General features: G+C 36.5%; 1 protein-coding gene across 8 annotated transcripts in view; it reads right to left on the bottom strand.

The window, feature by feature from the left end:
* The window catches only part of ANO3 (anoctamin 3), a 446,396-nt gene that overhangs the window by 114,680 nt on the left and 307,471 nt on the right, over positions 1–24,245 (bottom strand). For all 8 annotated transcript variants that reach the window (XM_061380965.1, XM_061380964.1, XM_061380963.1 and 5 more), the window contains 3 exons: positions 23,835–23,993; positions 17,988–18,088; positions 8,347–8,391 (listed from right to left, as the gene is read on the bottom strand). In XM_061380965.1, the coding sequence (XP_061236949.1) occupies positions 8,347–8,391; positions 17,988–18,088; positions 23,835–23,993 (305 nt within the window). The remainder of the gene's footprint in view (positions 1–8,346; positions 8,392–17,987; positions 18,089–23,834; positions 23,994–24,245) is intronic.

The following is a 24,245-nucleotide window of genomic DNA, read 5'->3' as shown; positions in this document are numbered from 1 at the left end:
GAAGCCTGGCTTGGAGAATTTTGAGCATTACTTTACTAGTGTGTGAGATGAGTGTAATTGTGTGGTAGTTTGAGCATTCCTTGGCATTGCCTTTCTTTGGGATTGGAATGAAAACTGACCTTTTCCAGTCCTGTGGCCACTGCTGAGTTTTCCAAATTTGCTGACTTATTGACTGCAGCACTTTCACAGCATCATCCTTCAGGATTTGAAAGAGCTCAACCGGAATTCCATCACCTCCACTAGCTTTGTTCATAGTGATACTTCCTAAGGCCCACTTGACTTCACATTCCAGGATGTCTGGCTCTAGATGAGTGATCACACCATTGTGATTATCTGGGTCGTGAAGATCTTTTTTGTATAGTTCTTCTCTATATTCTTGCCACCTCTTCTTAATATCTTCTGCTTTTGTTAGGTTAATACCACTTCTGTCCTTTATTGAGCCCATCTTTGCATCAAATGTCCCCTTGGCATCTCTAATTTTCTTGAAGAGATCTCTAGTGTTTCCGGTTCTATTGTTTTCCTCTATTTCTTTGCACTGATTGTCAAGGAAGGCTTTCTTATCTCTCTTTGCTGTCTTTGGAATTCTGCATTCAGATGCTTGTATCTTTCCTTTTGTATCTTTCCTTTTCTCCTTTGTTTTTCGATTCTCTTCTTTTCACAGCTATTTGTAAGACCTCCCCAGACCACCATTTTGCATTTTTTTTCTTGGGGATGGTCTTGATTCCTGTCTCCTGTACAATGTCAAAAAATTCCGTCCATAGTTCTTCAGGCACTCTATCAGATCTAGTCCCTTAAATCTATTTCTCACTTCCACTGTATAATCATATTTGATTTTATTTATGTCATACCTGAATAGTCTAGTGGTTTGCCCAACTTTCTTCAATTTAAGTCTGAATTTGGCAATAAGGAGTTCATGATCTGAGCCACAGTCAGCTTCCGGTCTTGTTTTTGCTGACTCTATAGAGCTTCTCCATCTTTGGCTGCAAAGAATATAACCAATCCAATTTCAGTGTTGACCATCTGGCGATGTCTATGTGTCAGGACATGTCCAATGCAGTCATGGTTGGATCTGAATCACATGATGTGAAGATCTAGCTTATTACTTAATTTCTTTGATTCTCATTCAGTTTTCTCATCTCTTAATTGAAGGGATATCCTGATAACTAAATAGGTAAAGCCTGACCCTACAGTGCAAAGTGAAGACTCAATAAAATTTATGACATTAATAAGGAAAAGGAATATCACTACTACTTCTACAACCAACACAACCACCCCCAGGCCATCATTGCAATCTAATGTATTATCGACACTCTACCAAACCAGATAATCACAATGGTGTGATCACTCACCTAGAGCCAGTCATCCTGGAATGTGAAGTCAAGTGGGCTTTTGGAAGTATCACTACAAACTAATCTAGGAAAGGTGATGTAATTCCAGTTGAGCTATTTCAAATCCTGAAAGATGATGCTGTGAAACTGTTGCACTCAATATGCCAGCAAATTTGGAAAACTCAGCAGTGGCTACAGGACTGGAAAAGGTCAGTTTTCATTCCAATCCCAAAGAAAGGCAATGACAAGGAATGCTCAAACTACTGCACAATTGCACTCATCTCACACACACACTAGCAAATAATGCTCAAAATTATCCAAGCCAGGCTTCAATGATGCATGAACCATGAACTTCCAGATGTTCAAGCTGGATTTAGAAAAAGCAGAGGAACCAGAGGTCAAATAGCCAGCGTCTGTTGGATTATGGAAAAAGCAAGAGAGTTCCAGAAAAACTTCTACTTCTGCTTTATTGACTACACCAAAGGCTTTGACTGTGTGGATCACAACAAACTGTGGAAAGTTCTTAAAGAGATGGAAATACCAGACCACCTGACCTGCCTCCTGAGAAATCTGTATGCAGGTCAACAAGCAACAGTTAGAACTGGACAAGGAAAAACAGACTAGTTCCAAATCGGAAAAGGAGTACATCGAGGCTATATATTGTCACTTTGCTTATTTAACTTATATGTAGAGTACATCATGCAAAATGCCAGGCTCGACGAAGCACAAGCTGGTATCAAGACTGCCACAAGAAATATCAGTAACTTCACATATGCTGATGAAACCACCATTATGGCAGAAAGCGAAGAACTAAAGAGCCTCTTGATGAAAGAGGAGTGGAAAAATTTGGCTTAAAACTCAACAGTCAGAAAACTAAGATCATGGCATCTCATCCCATCACTTCATGGCAAATAGATGGGGAAACAGTGGAAACAGTGAGAGACTTTATTTTCAGTTCAGTATAGTCGCTCAGTCATGTCCAACTCTGTGTGACCCCATGAACTGCAACAAGCCAGGCCTCCCTGTCCATCACCAACTCGGAAGTTCACTCAGACTCACGTCCCTTGAGTCAGTGATGCCATCCAGCCATCTCATCCTCTGTTGTCCCCTTCTCCTCCAGCCCCCAAACCCTCCCAGAGTCAGAGTCTTTTCCAATGAGTCAACTTTTCCCATGAGGTGGCCAAAGTACTGGAGTTTCAGCTTTAGCATCATTCCTCCAGAGAAATCCCAGAGCTGATCTCCCTCAGAATGGACCGGTTGGATTTCCTTGCAGTCCAAGGGACTCTGAAGAGTCTTCTCCAACACCACAGTTCAAAAGCATCAATTCTTTGGCACTCAGCTTTCTTTATATATAGTCCAACTCTCACATCCATACATGACCACAGGAAAAACCATAGCCTTGACTAGACGGACTTTTGTTGGCAAAGTAATGTCTCTGCTTTTGAATATGCTATCTAGGTTGGTCATAACTTTCCTTCCAAGGAATAAGCGTCTTTTCATTTCATGGCTGCAGTCACCATCTGCAGTGATTTTGGAGCCCCAAAAAATAAAGTCTGACACTGCTTCCCCATCTATTTCCCATGAAGTGATGGGACCGGATGCCATGATCTTCGTTTTCTGAATGTTGAGCTTTAAGCCAACTTTTTCACTCTCCACTTTCACTTTCATCAAGAGGCTTTTGAGTTCCTCTTCACTTTCTGCCATAAGGGTGGTGTCATCTGCATATCTGAGGTTATTGATATTTCTCCCGACAATCTTGATTCCAGCTTGTGTTTCTTCCAGTCCAGCGTTTCTCATGATGGACTCTGCATAGAAGTTAAATAAGCAGGGTGATAATATACAGCCTTGACATACTCCTTTTCCTATTTGGAACCAGTCTGTTGTTCCATGTCCAGTTCTAACCGTTGCTTCCTGACCTGCATACAGGTTTTTCAAGAAGCAGGTCAGGTGGTCTGGTATTCCCATCTCTTTCAGAATTTTCCACAGTTTATTGTGATCCACAGTCAAAGGCTTTGGCATAGTCAATAAAGCAGGAATAGATGTTTTTCTGGAACTCTCTTACTTTTTCCATGATCCAGCAGATGTTGGCAATTTGATCTCTGGTTCCTCTGCCTTTTCTGAAACAAGCTTGAACATCAGGAAGTTCACGGTTCACGTATTGCTGAAGCCTGGCTTGGAGAATTTTGAGCATTACTTTACTAGTGTGTGAGATGAGTGTAATTGTGTGGTAGTTTGAGCATTCCTTGGCATTGCTTTTCTTTGGGATTGGAATGAAAACACCTTTTCCAGTCCTGTGGCCACTGCCGAGTTTTCCAAATTTGCTGGCATATTGAGTGCAGCACTTTCACAGCATCACCTGCCAGGATTTGAAATAGCTCAACTGGAATGCTGTCACCTCCACTAGCTTTGTTTGTAGTGATGCTTTCTAAGGCCCACTTGACTTCACATTCCAGGATGTCTGGCCTAGATAAGTGATCACACCTACGTGATTATCTGGGTCATGAAGATCTTTTTTGTATAGTTCTTCTGTGTATTCTTGCCACCTCTTCTTGATATCTTCTGCTTCTGTTAGGTCCATATCATTTCTGTCCTTTAATGAGCCCATCTTTGCATGAAATGTTCCCTTGGTATCTAATTTTCTTGACGAGATCTCTAGTCTTTCCCATTCTGGTCTTTTCCTCGATTTCTTTGCATTGATCACTGAAGAAGGCTTTCTTATCTCTTCTTGCTATTCTTTGGAACTCTGCATTCAGGTGCTTATATCTTTCCTTTTCTCCTGTGCTTTTCACTTCTCTTCTTTTCACAGCTATTTGTAAGGCCTCCCCAGACAGCCATTTGCTTTTTTGCATTTCTTTTCCATGGGGATGGTCTCGATCCCTGTCTCCTGTACAATGTCACAAACCTCATTCCATAGTTCATCAGGCACTCTATCTATTAGATCTAGGCCCTTAAATCTATTTCTCACATCCACTGTATAATCATAAGGGATTTGATTTAGGTCATACCTGAATGGTCTAGTGGTTTTCCCTACTTTCTTCAATTTCAGTCTGAATTTGGTAATAAGGAGTTCATGATCTGAGCCACAGTCAGCTCCTGGTCTTGTTTTTGTTGACTGTATAGAGCTTCTCCATCTTTGGCTGCAAAGAATATAATCAATCTGATTTCGGTGTTGACTATCTGGTGATGTCCACGTGTAGAGTCTTCTCTTGTGTTGTTGGAAGAAGGTGTTTGCTATGACCAGTGCATTTTCTTGGCAAAACTCTATTAGTCTTTGCCCTGCTTCATTCTGCATTCCAAGGCCAAATTTGCCTGTTACTCCAGGCGTTTCTTGACTTCCTACTTTTGCATCCCAGTCCCCTATAATGAAAAGGACATCTTTTTTGGGTGTTAGTTCTAAAAGGTTTTGTAGGTCTTCAAAGAACCATTCAACTTCAGCTTTTTAGCATTACTGGTAGGGGCATAGACTTGGATTACTGTGATATTGAATGGTTTGCCTTGGAAACGAACAGAGATCATTCTGTCGTTTTTGAGATTCCATCCAAGTACTGCATTTCGGAATCTTTTGTTGCCCATGATGGATACTTCATTTCTTCTGAGGGATTCCTGCCCGCAATAGTAGATATAATGGTCATCTGAGTTAAATTCACCCATTCCAGTCCATTTTAGTTTGCTGATTCTTAGAATGTTAACATTCACTCTTGCCATCTCTTGTTTGACCACTTCCAATTTGCCTTGATTCACGGACCTGACATTCCAGGTTCCTATGCAATATTGCTCTTTACAACATCAGACCTTGCTTCTATCGGACTTTATTTTAGGGGGCTTCAAAATCACTGCAGATGGTGACTGCAGCCACCAAATTAAAAGATGCTTGATCCTTGGAAGAAAAGTTATGACCGACCTAGACAGCATATTACAAAGCAGAGATATTACTTTGCCAACAAAGGTCCATCTAGTCAAAGCTTTGCTTTTTCCAGTAGTCATGTATGGATATTTGAGTTGGAGTATAAAGAAAGCTGAGTGCTGAAGAATTGATGCTTTTGAACTGTGGTGTTGGAGAAGACTCTTGAGAGTCCCTTGGACTGCAACGAAATCCAACCAGTCCATCCTAAAGAAGTTCAGTCCTGAGTGTTCATTGGAAGGACTGATGCTGAAGCTGAAACTCTAATATTTTGGCCACCTGATGTGAAGAACTGACTCATTTGAAAAGACCCTGATGGGTGGGAAAGATTGAAGGTGGGAGGTTAAGGGGACGAAGGAGGATGAGATGGTTGGATGGTATCAGTGACTCAGTGAAGATGAGTTTGAGTAAGCTCTGGGAGTTGGTGATGGACAAGGAAGCCTGGCATGCTGCAGTCCATGGGGTCACAAAGAGTCACACACAACTGAGCAACTGAACTGAACTGAACTGAACCAAACCTTTATCACATTAGCCATTTTGCAAACTCAAGATTTTATGGCAAAATGTGAAGATGACTTCTAATAGAGCTTTAAGTTTATTTGCTAAAATCAGTGCAGAGCAGAGAATTCAAGGGAACTTGAAAATAAATCTGGATTAAAGGGTCAAAAGAACTTGTCAGAGCATACCAGCTATAAAAGTTAGGGCATGAGATGCAGGGTTGGTGAAAAGGAGTGATAATGAAATCATTCCTTTTCCCTGATCTGTAGAACTGGTTATGCTTTGTTATGCCTCCCTAAAGGGTTGTTTTGAAACTGCTTTGAAAATTGAATATTAAATTGCTTTGTAAACTAATTATAGATAGCAGCAATGCTTGAACTGTATTTTTATATACATATTCTATCAATATGCCTATAGAAACAATGATCTTCAAAGCCTGGATAATTGCCTGTACCTATTTATCCCCTAATGTTTATTGGCCAAATTACCCATGCACAAAACATTTCTCCCACATCAGAAAAGGGAAAGCACAGTGCCATCTAACTGCACACTGTGACTTTTGCTTCCCTCTTTCCAACTGTCTACAAATTAGGTTTTATAATTCTATAACAATGATGACGCCCACACACACACATGCAAACATTTAAGTTTACTTTTCCAAAGGCCAAGTTTTAAGAAAAATCAAATCAGTCATTTCCTTAATTGAAAATGTAAACGCAAGCAAATACCAAGACAATCATTTTTTTCAGTTTAATATCATGTATTTTATAAATTTGCCTTTCCTATTTATTTGTTACCCTCCTCATATGCATCCACTAACACAAGAACAAAGAAAACTATTTGTAATATGTAAATTGTAAGTCAGTAAGCTAGAGTACCACTTAAAATAAATTAACAATCATTTGGAATAACTGGTAATCTTATTTTAATTTCATAAAATGAAAGAAAAAATAATAAACACAAAAGAAAATAAAACATATTATGACACATAATATAGTGTTCATTTTTCTAGTTTACTTCTGTTTGACCAAAATAGAAAAGAAAAGCATTTTCTACTATTAAAAATGTTAAAGAAACAGAATTTAGAATACATATTTATCAGGAATTCTAAACACAAGTTTACTCTAAAACTAAATTACGACGGCATGACATAGACATTTGTCGCCAATTTAATACACAGGATTTTATCCTTCTGTAAGTCTCTGAAAGGAATATACCTGTATAGCAGAAAATCCACCACTTACATAGTGGGAAAAATCCCACTAATTCTATACAGCACCCAGAAGTAAACCCAAATATGTTTTCTCAACACAACCCAGTATTAAACAGGCATGTGTAGAGAAAAACCCACAGTTGTATAATTATGTAAAATCCCAATGAATTTGCCCTTGTTATGCGAAACTAACTTTGGAAATTTGCTATATAGACTAGGAACAAATGAACACAAGTGAAACGATGAACGCTCACAGTAACTCTGAATATGTCAACCTGACAAACAGAAAAATCTGACTGGCTAAGGAACATCATTAATTTTATTAAAAGCCATTTAAGTTCTAATTCCTTTTAACATCCATCCAAATTTCAAGTTTTCCCCCCATGATTTGCTTTTCTTGTCACCTATTCCAACCACACTCAAATTTAGTGTTTAAAGGAGTATACTCTTCTACTCTTGAATTCAAAATGTTCCTGTTTTAAAGTTCTAAATTATATTTAGATATTTCTTTGGTAAAAGAACTAGATTTATTAAATTCTTTCCTTAAACGGTCAGATATTTACACTGTATTTTTCTAGTTTCTGTGTCATTCTGATTTGCAACGTCCTGCAGTATCATTCACTAGAGCCTACTACATGACATTCACATTCTGCTTTGGTTAATTGATTTTTTTGCAAGGAGCAGAGCAGTCAAATATTATAAGCCTTTTGTTTGTAGAGTTCATTAAATGAAAGCTCATTTCCTCCAGTGAAAAGGGGCCAAGGCAATTCAGGTGGGAGGGTTTCTTGTGTCTCAGGGTTATGTTTTAATTATTTCCTTTGCCATAGCTACTGTTACCACAATACGTAAGGAGATGTTGTTTTGAGATAAAGCTTTTAAAAAGAAGTTTGCTTTCAATGCCAGAACTGAAAGAGAGTCAGCTTCAGCTCGTGGAATAAAAGTAGGTACGTGATACAAAAGATGCTGTACGGCCTTGGGAAACCACTTCATCATTCCGGATGCTAATCTTTCTTTTACCATCTCATCAATAAGAGGCTTGGATTAGATGATCCAAAAGGCCTCTACTGTGTCTATTACTTTAGTGGGTCATCATTTACCTATAATCCTGGCTTTATAACTATTTTTAAAATTAAAATCTCCTAAAACACTAACTAGCAATTAAAATCCTTGTTCTATAATATTATATAAAAGGAGGATTATAGGAATGGCAATGGCAAATAGAAAAAAATAGATCATGATTTTAAGCTTTATTAAATTTGGCATAATCACTTTGGAAATCTCTTGAATAAATAATAAAGTTCCCCTTTGTAAAATTTACAACTGCTGTTACAGATAATCAAATGCATTTTTATTGTTTTTCCCAAATGACAAATTGGTTATAAACAAATTACATATCACCCACCAACCTGCCCATTGATTTGCTCCTCCGGTCAGTGTAATAAGATTTTTTCCTAAAAAAGAAAGAAAGAAAGAAATCAGGTGAGGAAAGTCACATGAAAATCGTGAAATCAGAGAGTGACAACATTCAATTATACTGAGCATTTCAATACTCTCATTTTCACATGCTAAAGAAAGACATGAAATAAACCAGTATAACAGGAAGAACATTTCCCAGGTGTCTCAGTGGGTAAAGAATCAGCCTGCAATGTAGGAGACGCAGAAGACATGTTGTTCGATCCCTTGGATTGGAAAGATCCCCTGGAGGAGGACATGGCAACTCACTCCAGAATTCTTGCCTGGATAATCCCATGGACAGAGGAGCCTGGTGGGCTACAGACCATGGGGGTCGCAAAGAATCAGACACGACTAAAGCGACTGAGAACACACACAAATAGGAAGAACGGTGAATTTGCATTGTTTTAATTTCAGACCCTAAGTTACTAATAACAGAGACACTTCATAAATCAATAGATCATTTTTGAATATTTGATTTTTTTTTAAGTTTAAAAAAATTTTATTTATTTGGCTGTTCTGGGTCTTAGTTGCAGCATGTGGGATCTAGTTCCCCAACCAGGGATCAAATTCAGGTGCTCTGCAATGGGAGTTCAGAGTCTTAGCCCCTAGGCCACCAGGGAAGTCCCTTAATTCTCTTTTGAAAGTCTGTCTTTTGCTGCTGCTGCTGCTGCTAAGTCGCTTCAGTCATGTCCGACTCTGCGCGACCCCATAGAAAGCAGCCCACCAGGCTCCCCTGTCCCTGGGATTCTCCAGGCAAGAACACTGGAGTAGGTTGCCATTTCCTTCTCCAATGCAGGAAAGTGAAAAGTGAAAGTGAAGTCGCTCAGTCGGGTCCGACTCTTATCAGTCCCACGGATTGCAGCCCACCAGGCTCCTCCGTCCATGGGATTTTCCAGGCAAAAGTACTGGAGTGGGGTGCCATTGCCTTCTCCGTCTTCATTGTGTAGTCTTCTACACAATGCATATTAATCAGAGCATAGGCTTGTATGTTCTACAAAGTCATCTATCCATCTAAACACATATGTACTGAATATTTCTGATATCGCAAAGAATTCTATTATAACCTTAATATTATAATTAGAATTATATTATAATTAAATTATAACCATTAAAAATTTAGAGAAAAAAGAGGGTCTTTACCCTCAAAAAGCTACTTTACAGTTGAGGAGAGAAGTGATAGTTATAATAAAGTGTGATAACACAGTAAAACAGAGAGGGCTATAGAAGTACCTAGGAAGGGATCTCATTTAGCTTTCGTAGATGTAGGAGAAAGGAGACAGGGAAGCCTTCATCACTATGTGTTATCTGTGCTGAGTCTTAAATTCAACCTTGTTGAATGACAGGAGTCTTCTAAACGGAGTACTTAGGACACAGCATTTTAGCCTGAGGTAGCTCAGAGAAGGCGATGGCACCCCACTCCAATACTCTTGCCTGGAAAATCCCATGGACGGAGGATCCTGGTGGGCTGCAATCCGTGGGGTCGCGAAGAGTCGGACATGACTGAGCAACTTCACTTTCACTTTTCACTTTCATGCATTGGAGAAGGAAATGGCAACCCACTCCAGTGTTCTTGCCTGGAGAATCCCAGGGACGGGGGAGCCTGGTGGGCTGCCGTCTATGGGGTCGCACAGAGTCCGACACGACTGAAGCAACTTAGCAGCAGCAGCAGCAGCAGCACATGAATGGTTATGGGAGCAAGTGATCCATTGTAAAATTCAGGGAATTTTTACTAATTTGATAATTGCCAGCATATAAATTGCAAGTTGAGGATCATAAAGAGGTGAGGGGATAATGAACAAGGCATATATAATGAAGGATCTTAACCACTGATGCTAAGGTTTTGGACTGAAGGATATTGAATGTATTAAGTAAATGTGTACCATTCTGATTAATTCACACTCTAGAAGATTCTCACTAAATCTACATCTTGGAGCTCAAGAATCTCATTTGGGACCTTCTAAAATGCCTCTTTACCCCCACCCACCAAAACCCATTCCAGAGAATCAGAAGACTCCTCTGCAGTGCATGTGGTTTCTAGAAAGCAGGGCTGAGAGTCAGTACAATTGACATTTAGTCCTGTATTATTAACTGCTTAGAAAACCTGAAAACATTCTGAGCTACTGTATTTCATAGCAATCACCAGTCACAATCCTAGAAAAGAATTTTAACTTGTCCCTGACACACTCTAACACTAATTTTAAGTATGGAGTTTGAATGCTTGCTCTGCTTATCCTAAACTCACATTTAAATACCACTTCCTTTATTTTTTTCAAATATACACAGGTTTGTGTGCATATGTCATTTACTCCCTATTGGGCTATAAACCCATCTTCACTCTAAAACTCTCACATCATTTACCCCATTATTATATAACTGTTCACTGACTATCTTATATAGGAGATCGGGCTTCTTAAAGATGCCAGTTTCAGTTCATCTGACTTTGTGTATATGGTATATTCTTTGGTAAATAGTAATGAGGATTCCCATGACTGATGAATAAATGAATGAGCTTTTAACTCACAGCTGCATTTATTTCCTTCAGTGCCTGAGGGTACTTTCAATTTAATAACATTTACTAAATAAGGTATATCTTTAAAAAACTACAAATGTAGAAATTAGTTTAAAATAATTGTCAGTATCAAAAAAATCTAGGAATGTGATTAAGAGATGATAAGGATTATGATTACTATAATTATCAGTTGTGGATATGGTAAGGAATAACATAAAAAGACAAGGGAACATTGAGACTAAATGTTATCGTCTTTTTATTGTTACTATTTTGAAATATTTCTTTCAAGCATTTTTAAAAATTTTGAAATGCTTTCGGAGAAATAAAAAACAAGTGGAGGAAGAATATCATACAAGATGAATACATGTGGTTTTTAGACCATAAAAACAAATAAAATTAAGAGACTCACTTTTCCCAATTAACTAACATTCTAATTACCAGTCAAATCTAGGATGAACTATGTATGACAACTAATGCTGTCATGTCCTCTTACTTGAGGATTGGTTACTGTTTATCTTGAGGACATGCCCATAATGGCTTGTATCTGCGCGGCTATATAAAAGGGGGAGCTTTCTTTCTGTCTTTGCAATCTCAGTGAATTTCCTGTGACGCAAGCCGCATTTGGTTTAATGCTTATTTATGATAAAAAGGGTGATCTTTCTCTCGTATCTTTGTGGAGAAGTTTCTTTACTTGGGGAAGATTTAGTTCTTAATTACATTCCCCTAACATATACGAGTGAACCTTTAACCCACTCAGTCAATAATAACTTGCAATTCTCCTTAGTCTTTCTGCATAAATGAACCTGCAGGACCAAATTATTTCCACACACAATCTTCATTACATAATTTATTAACTGCATATTGTTCATTGACAGAGCTTTCTTTATTTTCCCTTATTTTTTCATTTGAAAGATCCTTCTATTTTACACCTTATATCAAGACAGCATTTTTTTTTGTTCCATCATAAGCTTATTTTTTTTCTTATATGATATTGTACATGTTTTAATGCCATTCTCCCAAATCACCAACCCCCCCCCCAGAGTCCAGGACTGTTCTGTACATCTGTGTCTCTTTTGCTGTCTCGCATACAGGGTTGTCATTACCATCTTTCTAAATTCCATATATATGCATTAGTATACTGTATTGGTGTTTTTCTTTCTGGCTTACTTCACTCTGTATAATAGGCTCCAGTTTCACCCACCTCATTAGAACTGATTACAGTCACTCAAAATGATTTATAAGTAAATCATTATCTCAATCACTGTTTCCAACCAGTGTTTCACATAGCCAGTGGCCACATGTGAAGATGTTTGCAGGTCCAAATGAGAAGGACTGTCATATGAGAGGGACCCTGGCCCCTGCTCCTTGTTAAGCGAAGCTCCTGTACTTTTATCTATTTTATACACTGGGGTCTCTGTATGTTATTACATCATTTTATTTTTGAGTGAGTTATCCTTTGCATACAAAGGTGATCTAAGTTTATTCCCAACAATAATAAAAGGTTATTCTTAGTTGTTTTAAAAAATTCTCCCAAATTTGCTATGATTAAAACATTTGTGGGAATAAAAGCTTGAGGAAAGACAGAAGGTTGACCCATATTGAACTCAGTCTGAGAAGCTACAGGATGACTGAATCATCTTAAATAGGCTTGCCCACTTTAATATAAGATGGGTAAGAATGAATATGAATCACCTTGAATAAAAAGAAAAGTGAGGAAAGTGGGAATTGATATTTATGTAATATAGAAGACACACAAAGTCATTCCTAATAGAATAAAAGATAGAAAATGTGGGATATTTTAATTCTCAGATTTTTTTGGTTAGTTATGAAACATCAAGTCCAGTATGCAGGCCATTTTAATCAAGAAAAGAAATAGCTAGACAATTTAGATATATAAAATTCTATATATGCAGAATATTCAAGCATAGGCTCTAGATAAAATGTTGAAGTTTTGTGTTCAAACAGTAAGTTAGCAGAAAACTTTTGTAGGAAGGGTTATAACTCTAATAATTTTTTCTGAATAAATTTGCAGGTTTTCTTTATGGAATGCAATATAGGTTTCACTACTGAATATGGAATAGTCAAGCATGCGTATGTCCCTCTTACATAAATTTTTAAAAAAATCTTGTCTTGAAAAGAGATAGGCATTTTTCCTATTTAAGTTCTTTGATGTCTATCCATTTCTTAATTTTAAGACAATATGTATGTCTATATATGTCCTTAAATATGATAACAATTGACATTTGGAAATTGAGCTGACAATCATGAAAATACTTTGCCACTTATTTTATACTTAAATAATATTCCCTCTTCATGAGCTGACTGCTATCCCAAATTTTAGGCATACCTTATAAATAAATCAGAAGTTGGTTACTAAGGAGTTGGTTAATGCTACATCTATTATTAAAGTAATAGGGAAAGATGTTGCAAAAGAACTCCTCATTCTAGAATTCCTCAGAATGTTTTCTCAAGAACATCATCATATTATGATTTAAAAAATCCATCATTAGATGAAAATTAAGGCAAGGTTGCTCTGTGTAACTGTCTGTTGAAATTTATAAACGATATAAGAATTATAAAAATACTAAAATCCTCAAGACAATATTTCTCTACCAACTATAATAAAATCACTTGGGATGCTTGTTAAAAACGTATATACCCAATCTTATCCTCTGGGTGTAGGTTCTAGGAAACTTTACTTTTGCTGAGTTTCCCAGGTAATTTTGATGTATTCTGAAGATTGAGAATCACTTCTCTAAAAATTCCTACAGTAAATAAACTTATTGTTTAACTTTGAATTTCAAGAACATATTTGGTCACAGGATATTTTTCTTTTACTTTCTCTTGAACCAGTGTTCTTTTGGTATACTTTGGAAAAGCTATATATTTTCTAATATTTATATTATTAAATCAGAAGAATCACAATTGCATTTTTCAAAGTTTCAGTAATGTGGAATTTGTAAACATTATCTTGAAAAACATAAAGAAGAAACTTCAGCCACAGCATCAATTAAAAGAGACAGTAACTATATATATTTCATATTTCTTTCTTTTGATGTATCATAACTCTTCTTTCAAATGCAATCTTATCAGAAAATAAAAATGAATATCATTTATAACAGCAAAACGGTTTTAAAGAACTTCTAAGGAAAAGACACGAAGAAATAATTTTGATACAGATTTTTTAAAAATTATGAGAATATTGATTATTATTTAAATTAGAGTTCCTCAATAGTTATCTGAAAAGTTAAGAGTAAGGGAAATGAGAGGAAAAAGGCCAATATGCTGTAACAGATTTTCAATTTTTAAAAATAATACAATCCAACCAAGATGGTGGAATGAGTTATATGAAACTTGTGACACTAGATTCTTTTGCCATTGTCTTTATAAGACTTTTTCCTGATACACTACAGCAGAGTGGACATACTTGAATAGTACTGTTAGGGGAAGCACCCTGATTGAAACCGCCTATCCTGGCCAGGCACCATCGTAACCATCTGCATGAGTTGTTTTATGACAGGAGGTCCTGGTAAGGAACATGGAACTAATAAGCCTCCACCAACCAGAAGAGTTTGGGAAAGGTCAAAAGGAGACACCACATGTCAGACCACCTCCCAGAATCCTTCTCTCTGGCATCCATCTTGGAAGGACTCTGAGTCAGTTGATTGGCTAAAGACAATCCGAAAACTAATCCCATCACCATAAAACCTGAGACTGCAGCCAGAGCTATTCTCCTGGGTTCCCTTACCCTACTGCTCTCCACCCAGGTGCCCTTTCCCAATAAAATCTCTTGCTTTGTCAGCACATGTGTCTCCTCAGACAATTCATTTCTGAGTGTTAGACAAGAGCCCAGTTTCAGGCCCTGTAAGGGGTCCCCCTTCCTGCAACAGTACTGATAGAGAAAGAAAAAATATTTCTGAAATTATGAGTGTCAAATATTTGGTGCAAAGTGAACATGCTAACCAACATTTATTTTTCATTGAAGGAAAGTATAATTTCAAATTAATAATAAGTGTCTTGGCCAGGAACTAAGAATCAGATGATGCCAAATTCCCCCTTGGACAGCAAAAAAGGATTCAGTCTTTTGGACCTCTAGCAGACATGTGTTTTGTATAAAGTTCAGAGGAGGTAATGGAAGCTATGAACCTTTTTGGATGAGATATCTAAACATAATATTCAGTTAACCTGAACATAATCCGAATAATAAAATCTACTGAAATGGCATGCTTTGTGACAGTCTCTAAGGGTTTCTTCCTTTTGCATCTATGAGGCAATTAGTTTGTGCATAAACTCAACTATAACTCCTCTTAGAAACAATGGTGAAATCACAGGAATAGGGGCAGGATGAAGGCATATGGAAATTCATTTGGAATTTTTTTTAGCAATTTCACCCTGATATCAGAAAGTAGGTTATTGTCTTGGGTGTTACACTTCTTTTGCATCTTTGTTTATATCCTGCAAGCAAATTAGAACTTGCTAAAAATAATTTTGTAAGAAAGTAAAATAAATAAGGACCCACAAAATAATAAAGACTTCACTCCCACCCATCAGAAGCAATCACGTTTTAGCATATTATATTCTCCTCCAATTTTTTTCTATTCATTTTACATTGTTAAAATCTCATTGTATAAATAAATGCATATCCTATACATATTTTATTAAATTTTACTACTTATTATTTAACTACAGTCATTAAGAAGTCCTTGTACCCATTCACTTTATAAATGAACTATTTTGCATCACAAGGATATATCTAATTTATTTGAATCCTCTACCGTTGAACATATTTACTTTTTTCACAATTATAAAAAATATTGCAGGGAATGTTTTTACATATTTTTCAATTTTCTTCTTAAGATAAAATATGAAGCTTATGAAAAGTTTTAAGTCTCACAGAAAATAATTTTAAATTGTTTCAGAATATTTTATGAAGATTGAGTCTCACCACATATCAACAGATGTGATTATTCACCATATTTGTGGTAGGTTTGAAGAGTACTACCTGTGAAAGTGTTTGATAATTTTGTAAGTTAAAATGAATCTCATTGTTTTAATTCTGCATGATTCTGTGTAGCATGTATGCATACAGACCAAACAAGAAGAAACCAGATAGAGCAAAAGGCAAATATGCTCCATTGTCAGCCTGAAATAAGTCACAGGCATGTATATCAAAGGCTTTTTTAAGAAGGAGACATAGTGTCAGGAGGAAAAAAATTCCTCAGAAGTCAAAAGACGTAGAGTAGCACGGTGTTTATTTACCTACTTGTGCTCTCAAGACTGGTTCAGTAGAATGACCTGAATTGAAAGAAGTCTTCTGGAGACTTCAAACTATCTAATCACAACACAAATAATATTTCATATGTCCTTACTTGCTTCTTTCAGGAATCAAGTTTCATAAAAATGTACAAACTTCAGGTTCTTATAGATATCATATTAATAATTTATATAAGGTGCTAAAGAATTCTAAGGAATTTTCTTTCCTGTGTTCATCTTCTTTTGTTCTTTTTTTTTAATTTAAATTTATGTATTTTAATTGGAGGCTAATTACTTTACAATACTGTATTGGTTTTGCCATACATCAACATGAATCCACCAGGGGTGTACACGTGTTCCCCATCCTGAAACCCCCTCCCACCTCCCTCCCCATATTGTTACTATTATTATTTTTGCCAAGCTCTTCAAGATATTATTTACCTATCTTATAATTATCTGTATAGAGGATTTCGAAACTATTTCTCAAACAGGTTGTTCAGTTGCCCAGTCATGTCCGACTGTTAGCAACTCCATGGACTGCAGCGCCCCAGGCCTCTCTGTCCCTCACCATCTCCCAAAGTTTGCCCAAGTTCATGTCCATTGCATCAGTGATGCCAGCTAACCACCTCATCCTCTGACAGCCTCTTCTCCTTCTACCCTCGATCTTTCCCAGCACCAGTGACTTTTCCAATGAGTCAATTTTCCCATCAGATGACCAAAATACTGGAGCTTCAGCTTCAGCATCAGCCCTTTCAGTGAGTATTCAGGTCCGATTTCCCTTAAGACTGACTGGATTGATTTCCCTTGAGATTGACCCAAACAGGAATGGGAGTCAATTTAGGTATCTAATTCTAATATTGTCACTGTAAAATTCCTCAGTGGTTGCCAGTACTTAATCAATTTCTGCTTTGTGGGCAATGACTTGTGGGTGCAACTTCCAAAGCCTGAGGAATTTCAGATGATTAAAAAGACAAGACTCTCGAGGCTTGTCATGGAACCTGAGGCTGGCAGCCCTCTCACAGATCTGGTCTCTTCCATGTTACCAGGTCTGATAAATTTCTTCACAGTTTTGAATTGCCCTCTTACTGTTCATGCAAATTCATTATCTAGAGGCTCTTTTCCTTGGCATCTTGTTACCCTGAATCTTTTAAAACCTTTTTTAGCAGTTGATGAAGCATACTGAGCTTCAATGCCAGTTCACCCATGGTAGAAATACTTGAATTTCATTGTGAGACATCAGGAAGGAAAGTGATATATTCTGCATATAACACAAAACACACAATATGGGGAAATAGGTTTATGCAATTTTTGACTTTCCTGTAGTCTTGCCTATAGGAAAGACTGAAACATCTTTGAACTGAGAAGGTCTTTCATTACCATTTATCCTTTGGCACTGAGGACAGAGCTAAGAAACTATCTGGTTGATCTGCACCTGAGGAAAGTTTCCTGATAACTGCTATACAGAGAATGCTGAATCTGTATACATAAGAATGCTACACACTTACTTCTGTCACAAAAATAAGAGTTCCATCTACCTATATTAAATAAGTGAGACTGATCTTGGGAATAGTAAGTAAAATTAGAAAACAACTATCTTTCCCTCCTTCCAGTGTAGTCCAGCTAGAAATGATATAAAGCATCCAGGGAACCTGGAAGCTTACACTAGGCAAGGAAATTAGAAGGTAAGATAAATGGCCAAAATTGACTAAAGGTGGGGGAAAAAAGCATTTCTTCTGCAGAAAGAATTACATTTATTACTCTCTGGCTTTGCAAAAAAACAGGCTCACCTTAACATATTCTGAGATAGAACGAAACAAAACCTGAAAGTACCTGAAGGGCATCCTAATATTCAGTCTCTCTGCATACTTGCACAGTGTGTCCCACGGAATGTGAATTTTAATAAACATGATATCCGAGTTTGCAACAGCTGGCTGTAAAGGGCAACAGAACAGGTGCCAATTAGAATCAGAGCTGATTATCATGTCACAATTTGACCTTACAGGGAAGAACACTGTCCCCTTAATATACACAGGAATCATTATCGCTGATTTAAAAGGAATTTATATGAATAAAATTTTTTAACACAGAATTATCTTAATAAAAATGTAATAATGCCATTGTATGCAAGAAATAATCATCCATGTGAGTTAGCGTGCTTTCTTCCTTGACCATTATTAAGATCCAGAGCCACCAACCAGAATAATCATGAGCCAATTAGGACTCCGAAGTTATTCTGGTTGCAAACTTTCTCATGATCCTTTTTTTCCTGCTCAAGGTGGATAGACAATACTGACAGTTATACCAGTTATTCATTCATTTATTCTTCTAGCATATTTTATTGAGCAATTACTATTATACTTGTGAGAGCCTATGACAATTCTGGGGATAAACAGAGTATAAGACTTACAAGTCCATGACCTTGCGGAGCTGTCAAATTTGCATACTTACTTGAATCTTAAAAGGTTAGTATAATGTTTTCTGCAAGAGATCATAATAATTTGTGTCTTTGATCTAGACAAGAGGTTTTTAAGCAAAATAAAGTGGGCATTGGGATTATCTAAGGAGCTTTTAACAAACTTGAGTACTCTGGTCAATTTCTTTAATCCTAAATGCCTACTTGGAAGAAATGACACAGTATGGAAGAAAAAACACAGTGTTTAGAATCACAAAGAGGTAAGTACAAATTCCATTTCTATCATTTATTAACTTTAGGACCTTGGGGAAATTACCTAATTTCTCTGATCCTCAGTTTTCTCGATTGGGAAATGGAGAGAATGGTCTTACCTCATAGAGTTGTCCTGAGTCTTATGAGAGACTAGACTATAAAGAGCTCAAGTACAAGGGGTTTACCAGAATGTTCATTCCCAGTGAGAGCATGCTTCTAGAATCAGACCATGGCCAAAGTAATGGCTATCTTCAAAGCTTCACTAGAATAGTTCTTTTTTTTTTTTCTTTTTTTCAGTAAATAGCTACTTGATTCATCTTTGGTGGAGCACTGCCTTGGTTTTTAGGCCTTCTATAATAGGCTTTGAATTATACAAGTAAAAAGCCAGTAACAGCGTATGCTTGGGGAAAACTCTGAAGTTGGGGACTTGAATCAAGTGATTGAAAATTTAAATTTTCTTTAAAATAAAACTCAGTATAAATTGTAATAAAACTGTATTTCTACAGACTATAGTTTCTTTGGGAAATTTCTCTTTCCTCTTTATGTATTCAAAGTGCCTTATGCTTTTATGTCATTGCTCAGTTCCTGGGGAGGTGTGGATTCCTTTCCAGCAGTTACTCAAAGACAGAGAAAATGGGACCCTCAGAATTAAAGAAAACATATTTAGTGCTCATTTCATCCCAGAATCTGGAAGTGAGACTTCTATGAAAATGAATCTAGACTCAGACAAAATCAGTCTCTCCCAGAATGACACATTGTACGGGTGGGATGATTTAAGATAACAACCAATCCCTTGAGAAGTGCACTGATGTTAGATCTTTACATTCTCTCCAATGGTTTCTCAGAAGTTTGAGAGTGGGGATCTCTTTTGAGGAATAAGCAGATGTTGGGACAAAAAAAAATCATTTCTCAGGAGCTAAGCCTTATTTTGGTATGAATGGAGATCACACTCTCCCACAGAGCATCATGGTTCTTAAAACCTAGGAATGTTGGCTGCCAGAATATATTAGCAGCATGAAGAAGGAATGACTATTACATGCATGGGTGTTGGGATAGATCTGGGAAGGCTTACCCTCCACCATAGGAGAGCTTGGGTTTCATACCATTAGTTGGTTCCTAGCTTGTTTTTCTTCACAGCATGTACAGCTAGAACAGGTCGCTCCCCACTTCTTCCACAGCTACTGCTCTGGTCTATCACCACCATCTCTGATCTAGAGTCTTACAGTGTTTTCTAATAGAGCCTTTGCTCATATTCTTGCCCCCAGTGGTCTATTCATAGCACAATGGCCAGAGTTATTCTTTCAAATATAACTCAGATCATATAATTTCTCAGAACCTCATTTGAATCAAAGTGAAAACCAAAGTTTTTCCAATGACCTACACAACCTTTTACAACCTCACCTCCATATCTTGTTAAACCTTTCTCCTACTAATCTCCCTCTCATTCACTCTACTTCCATCATTTGGTCACTTGCTATTACTTGCCTGCTTCACCCCATCATCCTTACCTCACTCCATTTTTTTTTCTATAGTGTTTATTATCTTCTAATGAATGAGTCTGTTTATGTAAGTGCTGTGAGAGGAGGGATATTTGCTTTGTTCATTTATGTCTACTGAGCACCTAGTTCTACACCAGGCACACAGTAGTCACTCACTAAGCATTCACTGAATGGATGAATGAATGAATGAGTTCACTTACTTTGAGTACACATTCTTTGTAACTTGTACCTAAGCGAGAGACAATGAAGATAAGAAAGCAAATAAGCCAGAATTATTTTGGAAGAGGTACTATGTCAGGTTCAAATTAGCATCATGAATAGCTGGCTTAGCACTGATAATTAATTCAGTCTGGTCAACTCTTAAGATGTGAAAAAAATCTAATACACCCAAATAAAGCAGATGCTTCAAAAGGACATTACTACATTAATTCTACCACCAGTGAAACATCAAGCTAAGGGCACATACAGCTAGAACATTTCTAATTTTGTATGTCTAAAATATATTAATATATACATACATACAGATGTATATATTTTTTCCAAGCAGCATGAATTGTCTTATAACTTCTTCAACTTAATTTCTCTTTTGTTATACCTCTACTTAAAAAAAAAAACAAAAATAGTTTTATTTCCTTGCAGCAGGGGGTTGATGAAGGGATGGGGTTGGCAGAAAGCAAGATTACTTTCTCCCTTGGAATCAGAAGCTCCCAATCTGGCACTATTCTGTTTAGCTCTGATGCAGGCAGGCTTTTCCAGGGTAACAAAACACCCACAGCCTTCACACTTCACATTATTATTTAATTATTCCATCCAAGATTTTCAAGAGGTAGAAGATTCATTCTTGAGAAAAAAAGGAAATTTTAAAAATATGTTTTTATAATGTCACTCTGCAAGTTGGTGGCAGAGAGCTGAAAAAAAATATAGAATATGGTAGCTTGCTATACTAAGTATAAGATAAAGGTAAAATGCAGATATAGTCTGGAAATACACTTGGATAACAAAGAACATATCTTGACAGAGATCATCTACCTATTTATCTGCACAATCTTCAAACATGAATCATTATCTGTTGCTGATGTGATTATCTAGAAACTATCCACATCAACATGCAATTTAATGAGGATTTGAGATATACTCTGTGCCAGGCTCAGTGCTTAACTCTGTTGAATATAAATTTTAAAAATTGGAACTTGTTTCCTAGGGAATACTCCCATTTTTTCTGCTAAAAATCCGGTACTTGCTGATATTTTCACAATTTCATTTTCCTTTTCCACCTGTGACAAGACCTAAATATTTTCAATTTAATACTTATTAAAATTAAGTTGCAAATAAAGCACACATACTATAATACTAAAAATTTTAAGAAGAAATAAAAGTTCATGATAATGCAAAACACTGGATTTGATAGTTCAGATAGGTATAACTATTTAGATGCCATTTAGTCATCAGTTAACATAAGGTTTAAACCAAAAACATATCTATGTTCTATATTATAATCATAGCGTTAAGTTTATTTCTACGCCTACTTGCTTAAAAGGGCAATACATAGGATATTGAATTTTTTAATGTGGTTGGCAGAATTCTAAGAAATCCTCTTAGATCTTCATGCCTTGTCTTCATCTTGAACAATCTACAGGACCTGTGAATACGATGGCATATTCAGTCTCATGATTAAGTTCTTTATATGGCACATTCGCTTTTAAAACAGAGATTATTCTCCATGGCAGATGATTCCCTGAAAGGGACTCTTCTTGGCAAAAGAGATTCAAAACAGCAGAGGTACACAAAGGGGAGTCTCTGTTGCTGGTTTTGAACGTGGGTGGGGAGCATGCAGCAAGGAATCAGAATGGCCTCTAGGAACTGAGAGAGGTAGCTGGCTTACAGCTAGCAAGGAGATGTGGATTTCAGTCCTACAACCACAAGGAACTGAATTCTATCACAACCACATAAGCTTGAAAGAATACCCTAAGTTCCGGGTGTGAATGCAAGCCTATTCAACACACTGATTTAAGTCTTGCAAGAAACAGAGCCAAGTGCTCACCATACCCAAACTTCTGATTTGCAAAACTGTGGGCTAACAAATGGGTTTTATTTTAAGCTGCTGAATATGTGGTGATGTGTTCAGCAGCAATAGAAAATTAATAAAAATAGTACTGAACAATTTCTTGATTAGAAATTTTAAGACTATTTTTTCATATATAAAAATAACATGCTTATTTCATATATAAAGTTAGCATGCTTATTACATAAATATGTTTTGTTCGCTTAAACTGTTTTTTGTTGATTTTACACATTAACATTATGATAATTAATCTAGTCCTAATTAACTCAACCATTTAAAAAACCAATGTTAATACTCTTAGAATTAAGAATATAAGTAAACATAACATTGACAACCAAAATAAATGATTGCAGAAAATTAACTTTAGAATACCATTAAGGAATCTTAATTTTCCCTGATATTACACATGATATTCTAACTGTATACTGGATCTCACCCTTAATTTTCACCTAAAGGCCTTTCAATTTTTTTTACTCATCTGTCTTCTGTTTCCTCAATCTTTCTCTTCTATTTCTTTCTTTCCCTGCCTCTCTCCATTCACCCTTCCTTCCTTCTCATTATTTAAACATCACATACAAGAAAAAAAGAAAACAGAAAGAAAGAAGTAAAACCTCATGAGACCTTGTTTCCATCTTGGGCTATCATTCATCCTTCCCTTCACAGATGAGCAAAAAGATGATGTTTGCCACAGCCTCCATTTTTCCATTATCCAGTCACTCTTCAACTTGCCCTAGTCTCTCTCCTCAGAGAAAAGATTCTCACTGATTTTACCAAGATCTCCATATTCTCCAGTTAACTGGGCCTCTTTCTGGTCTCACTTGACTTCTGAGCAGCACTTAACCCTGGTAACCACTCTTCTCTGTGACTCCTCATCTCTTCTACTTCCACCTACATCCAACATCTTCAACCATTTATTTCCCCCTCCTACTTTTTATAGGCTCACTTTTAGGCTCTTTTTTTTTTTTTTTTTTTTATCATTCTCTCCAGTGATCTCATTACTAAAACACAGCTTATATTAACATCTATGTTCTAAAGATTAAAGCATTTACCTTCAGTTTAGAGTCCTCATTTGAGCTCTAGACACAAATTTCAAACATGCTTACTAAAATATTAAAATCTAGATATTAACGGTTTGGCAGACTCATTTCTTTCAACATTTTGTTTTTCTTTTCATAGAGTTTTGTACTTTATACAGGATCATTCCTTCTTTAATTTTAAAAAATGTAAAAACAGCTATGCCCTTTGCAAAATATTTAAATTTACAGAAATGTATAAAGTAAAAAAGGAAAATATTTTAAAATATGACTATACATATGCATTTCTTTTACATGTGGGAGAAAATTGCTATATGTTTTTAAAAGCCATATGTTATACCTTTTATACTGAAATGTAAAATATCATATTTCTTCCAGCACATTGTATCATATAGGTAATATTATTAAAGCACCTACCTCCTTTTCTAACATTAAGCCTTCCGCTCTGAGGTTCTTTTCAAATGTGTTTCTTTTGTCATATTGTATATTTGACTTTCTATAAACCAAGATGTAATCAATCCGCTTTTTGCCATCTTTGAATAGAAGTCCACTGGATGCTATGTAATTCATGTCATTCTGCAAATAAAGCAATGGTTGTTAACAGTGTGGGTTGGATAAGCACACACATTCAGCTTTCAGACACTTCTGTTCAAATATTGGCAATCCAATGTAAAAATGTATTTTTTACATTCCAATTATGAGACATGAAAAGATAAATTTTAAAGTTTTCACCTTACAGTAGGAAAAAAGCTACCAAGTGATGTTCTAGGATTTGAAATTAGTCTGACACCAGAACATGGATTCTCTGATGTTAGCATCTGAAGGTCT

This window comes from Bos javanicus, chromosome 15, assembly GCF_032452875.1.
Source record: "Bos javanicus breed banteng chromosome 15, ARS-OSU_banteng_1.0, whole genome shotgun sequence".
In the NCBI taxonomy this organism is placed as follows: Eukaryota; Metazoa; Chordata; class Mammalia; order Artiodactyla; family Bovidae; genus Bos; species Bos javanicus.
Note: the sequence above shows the minus strand (reverse complement) of the source record. Positions and strands in the feature narration are given on the sequence as shown.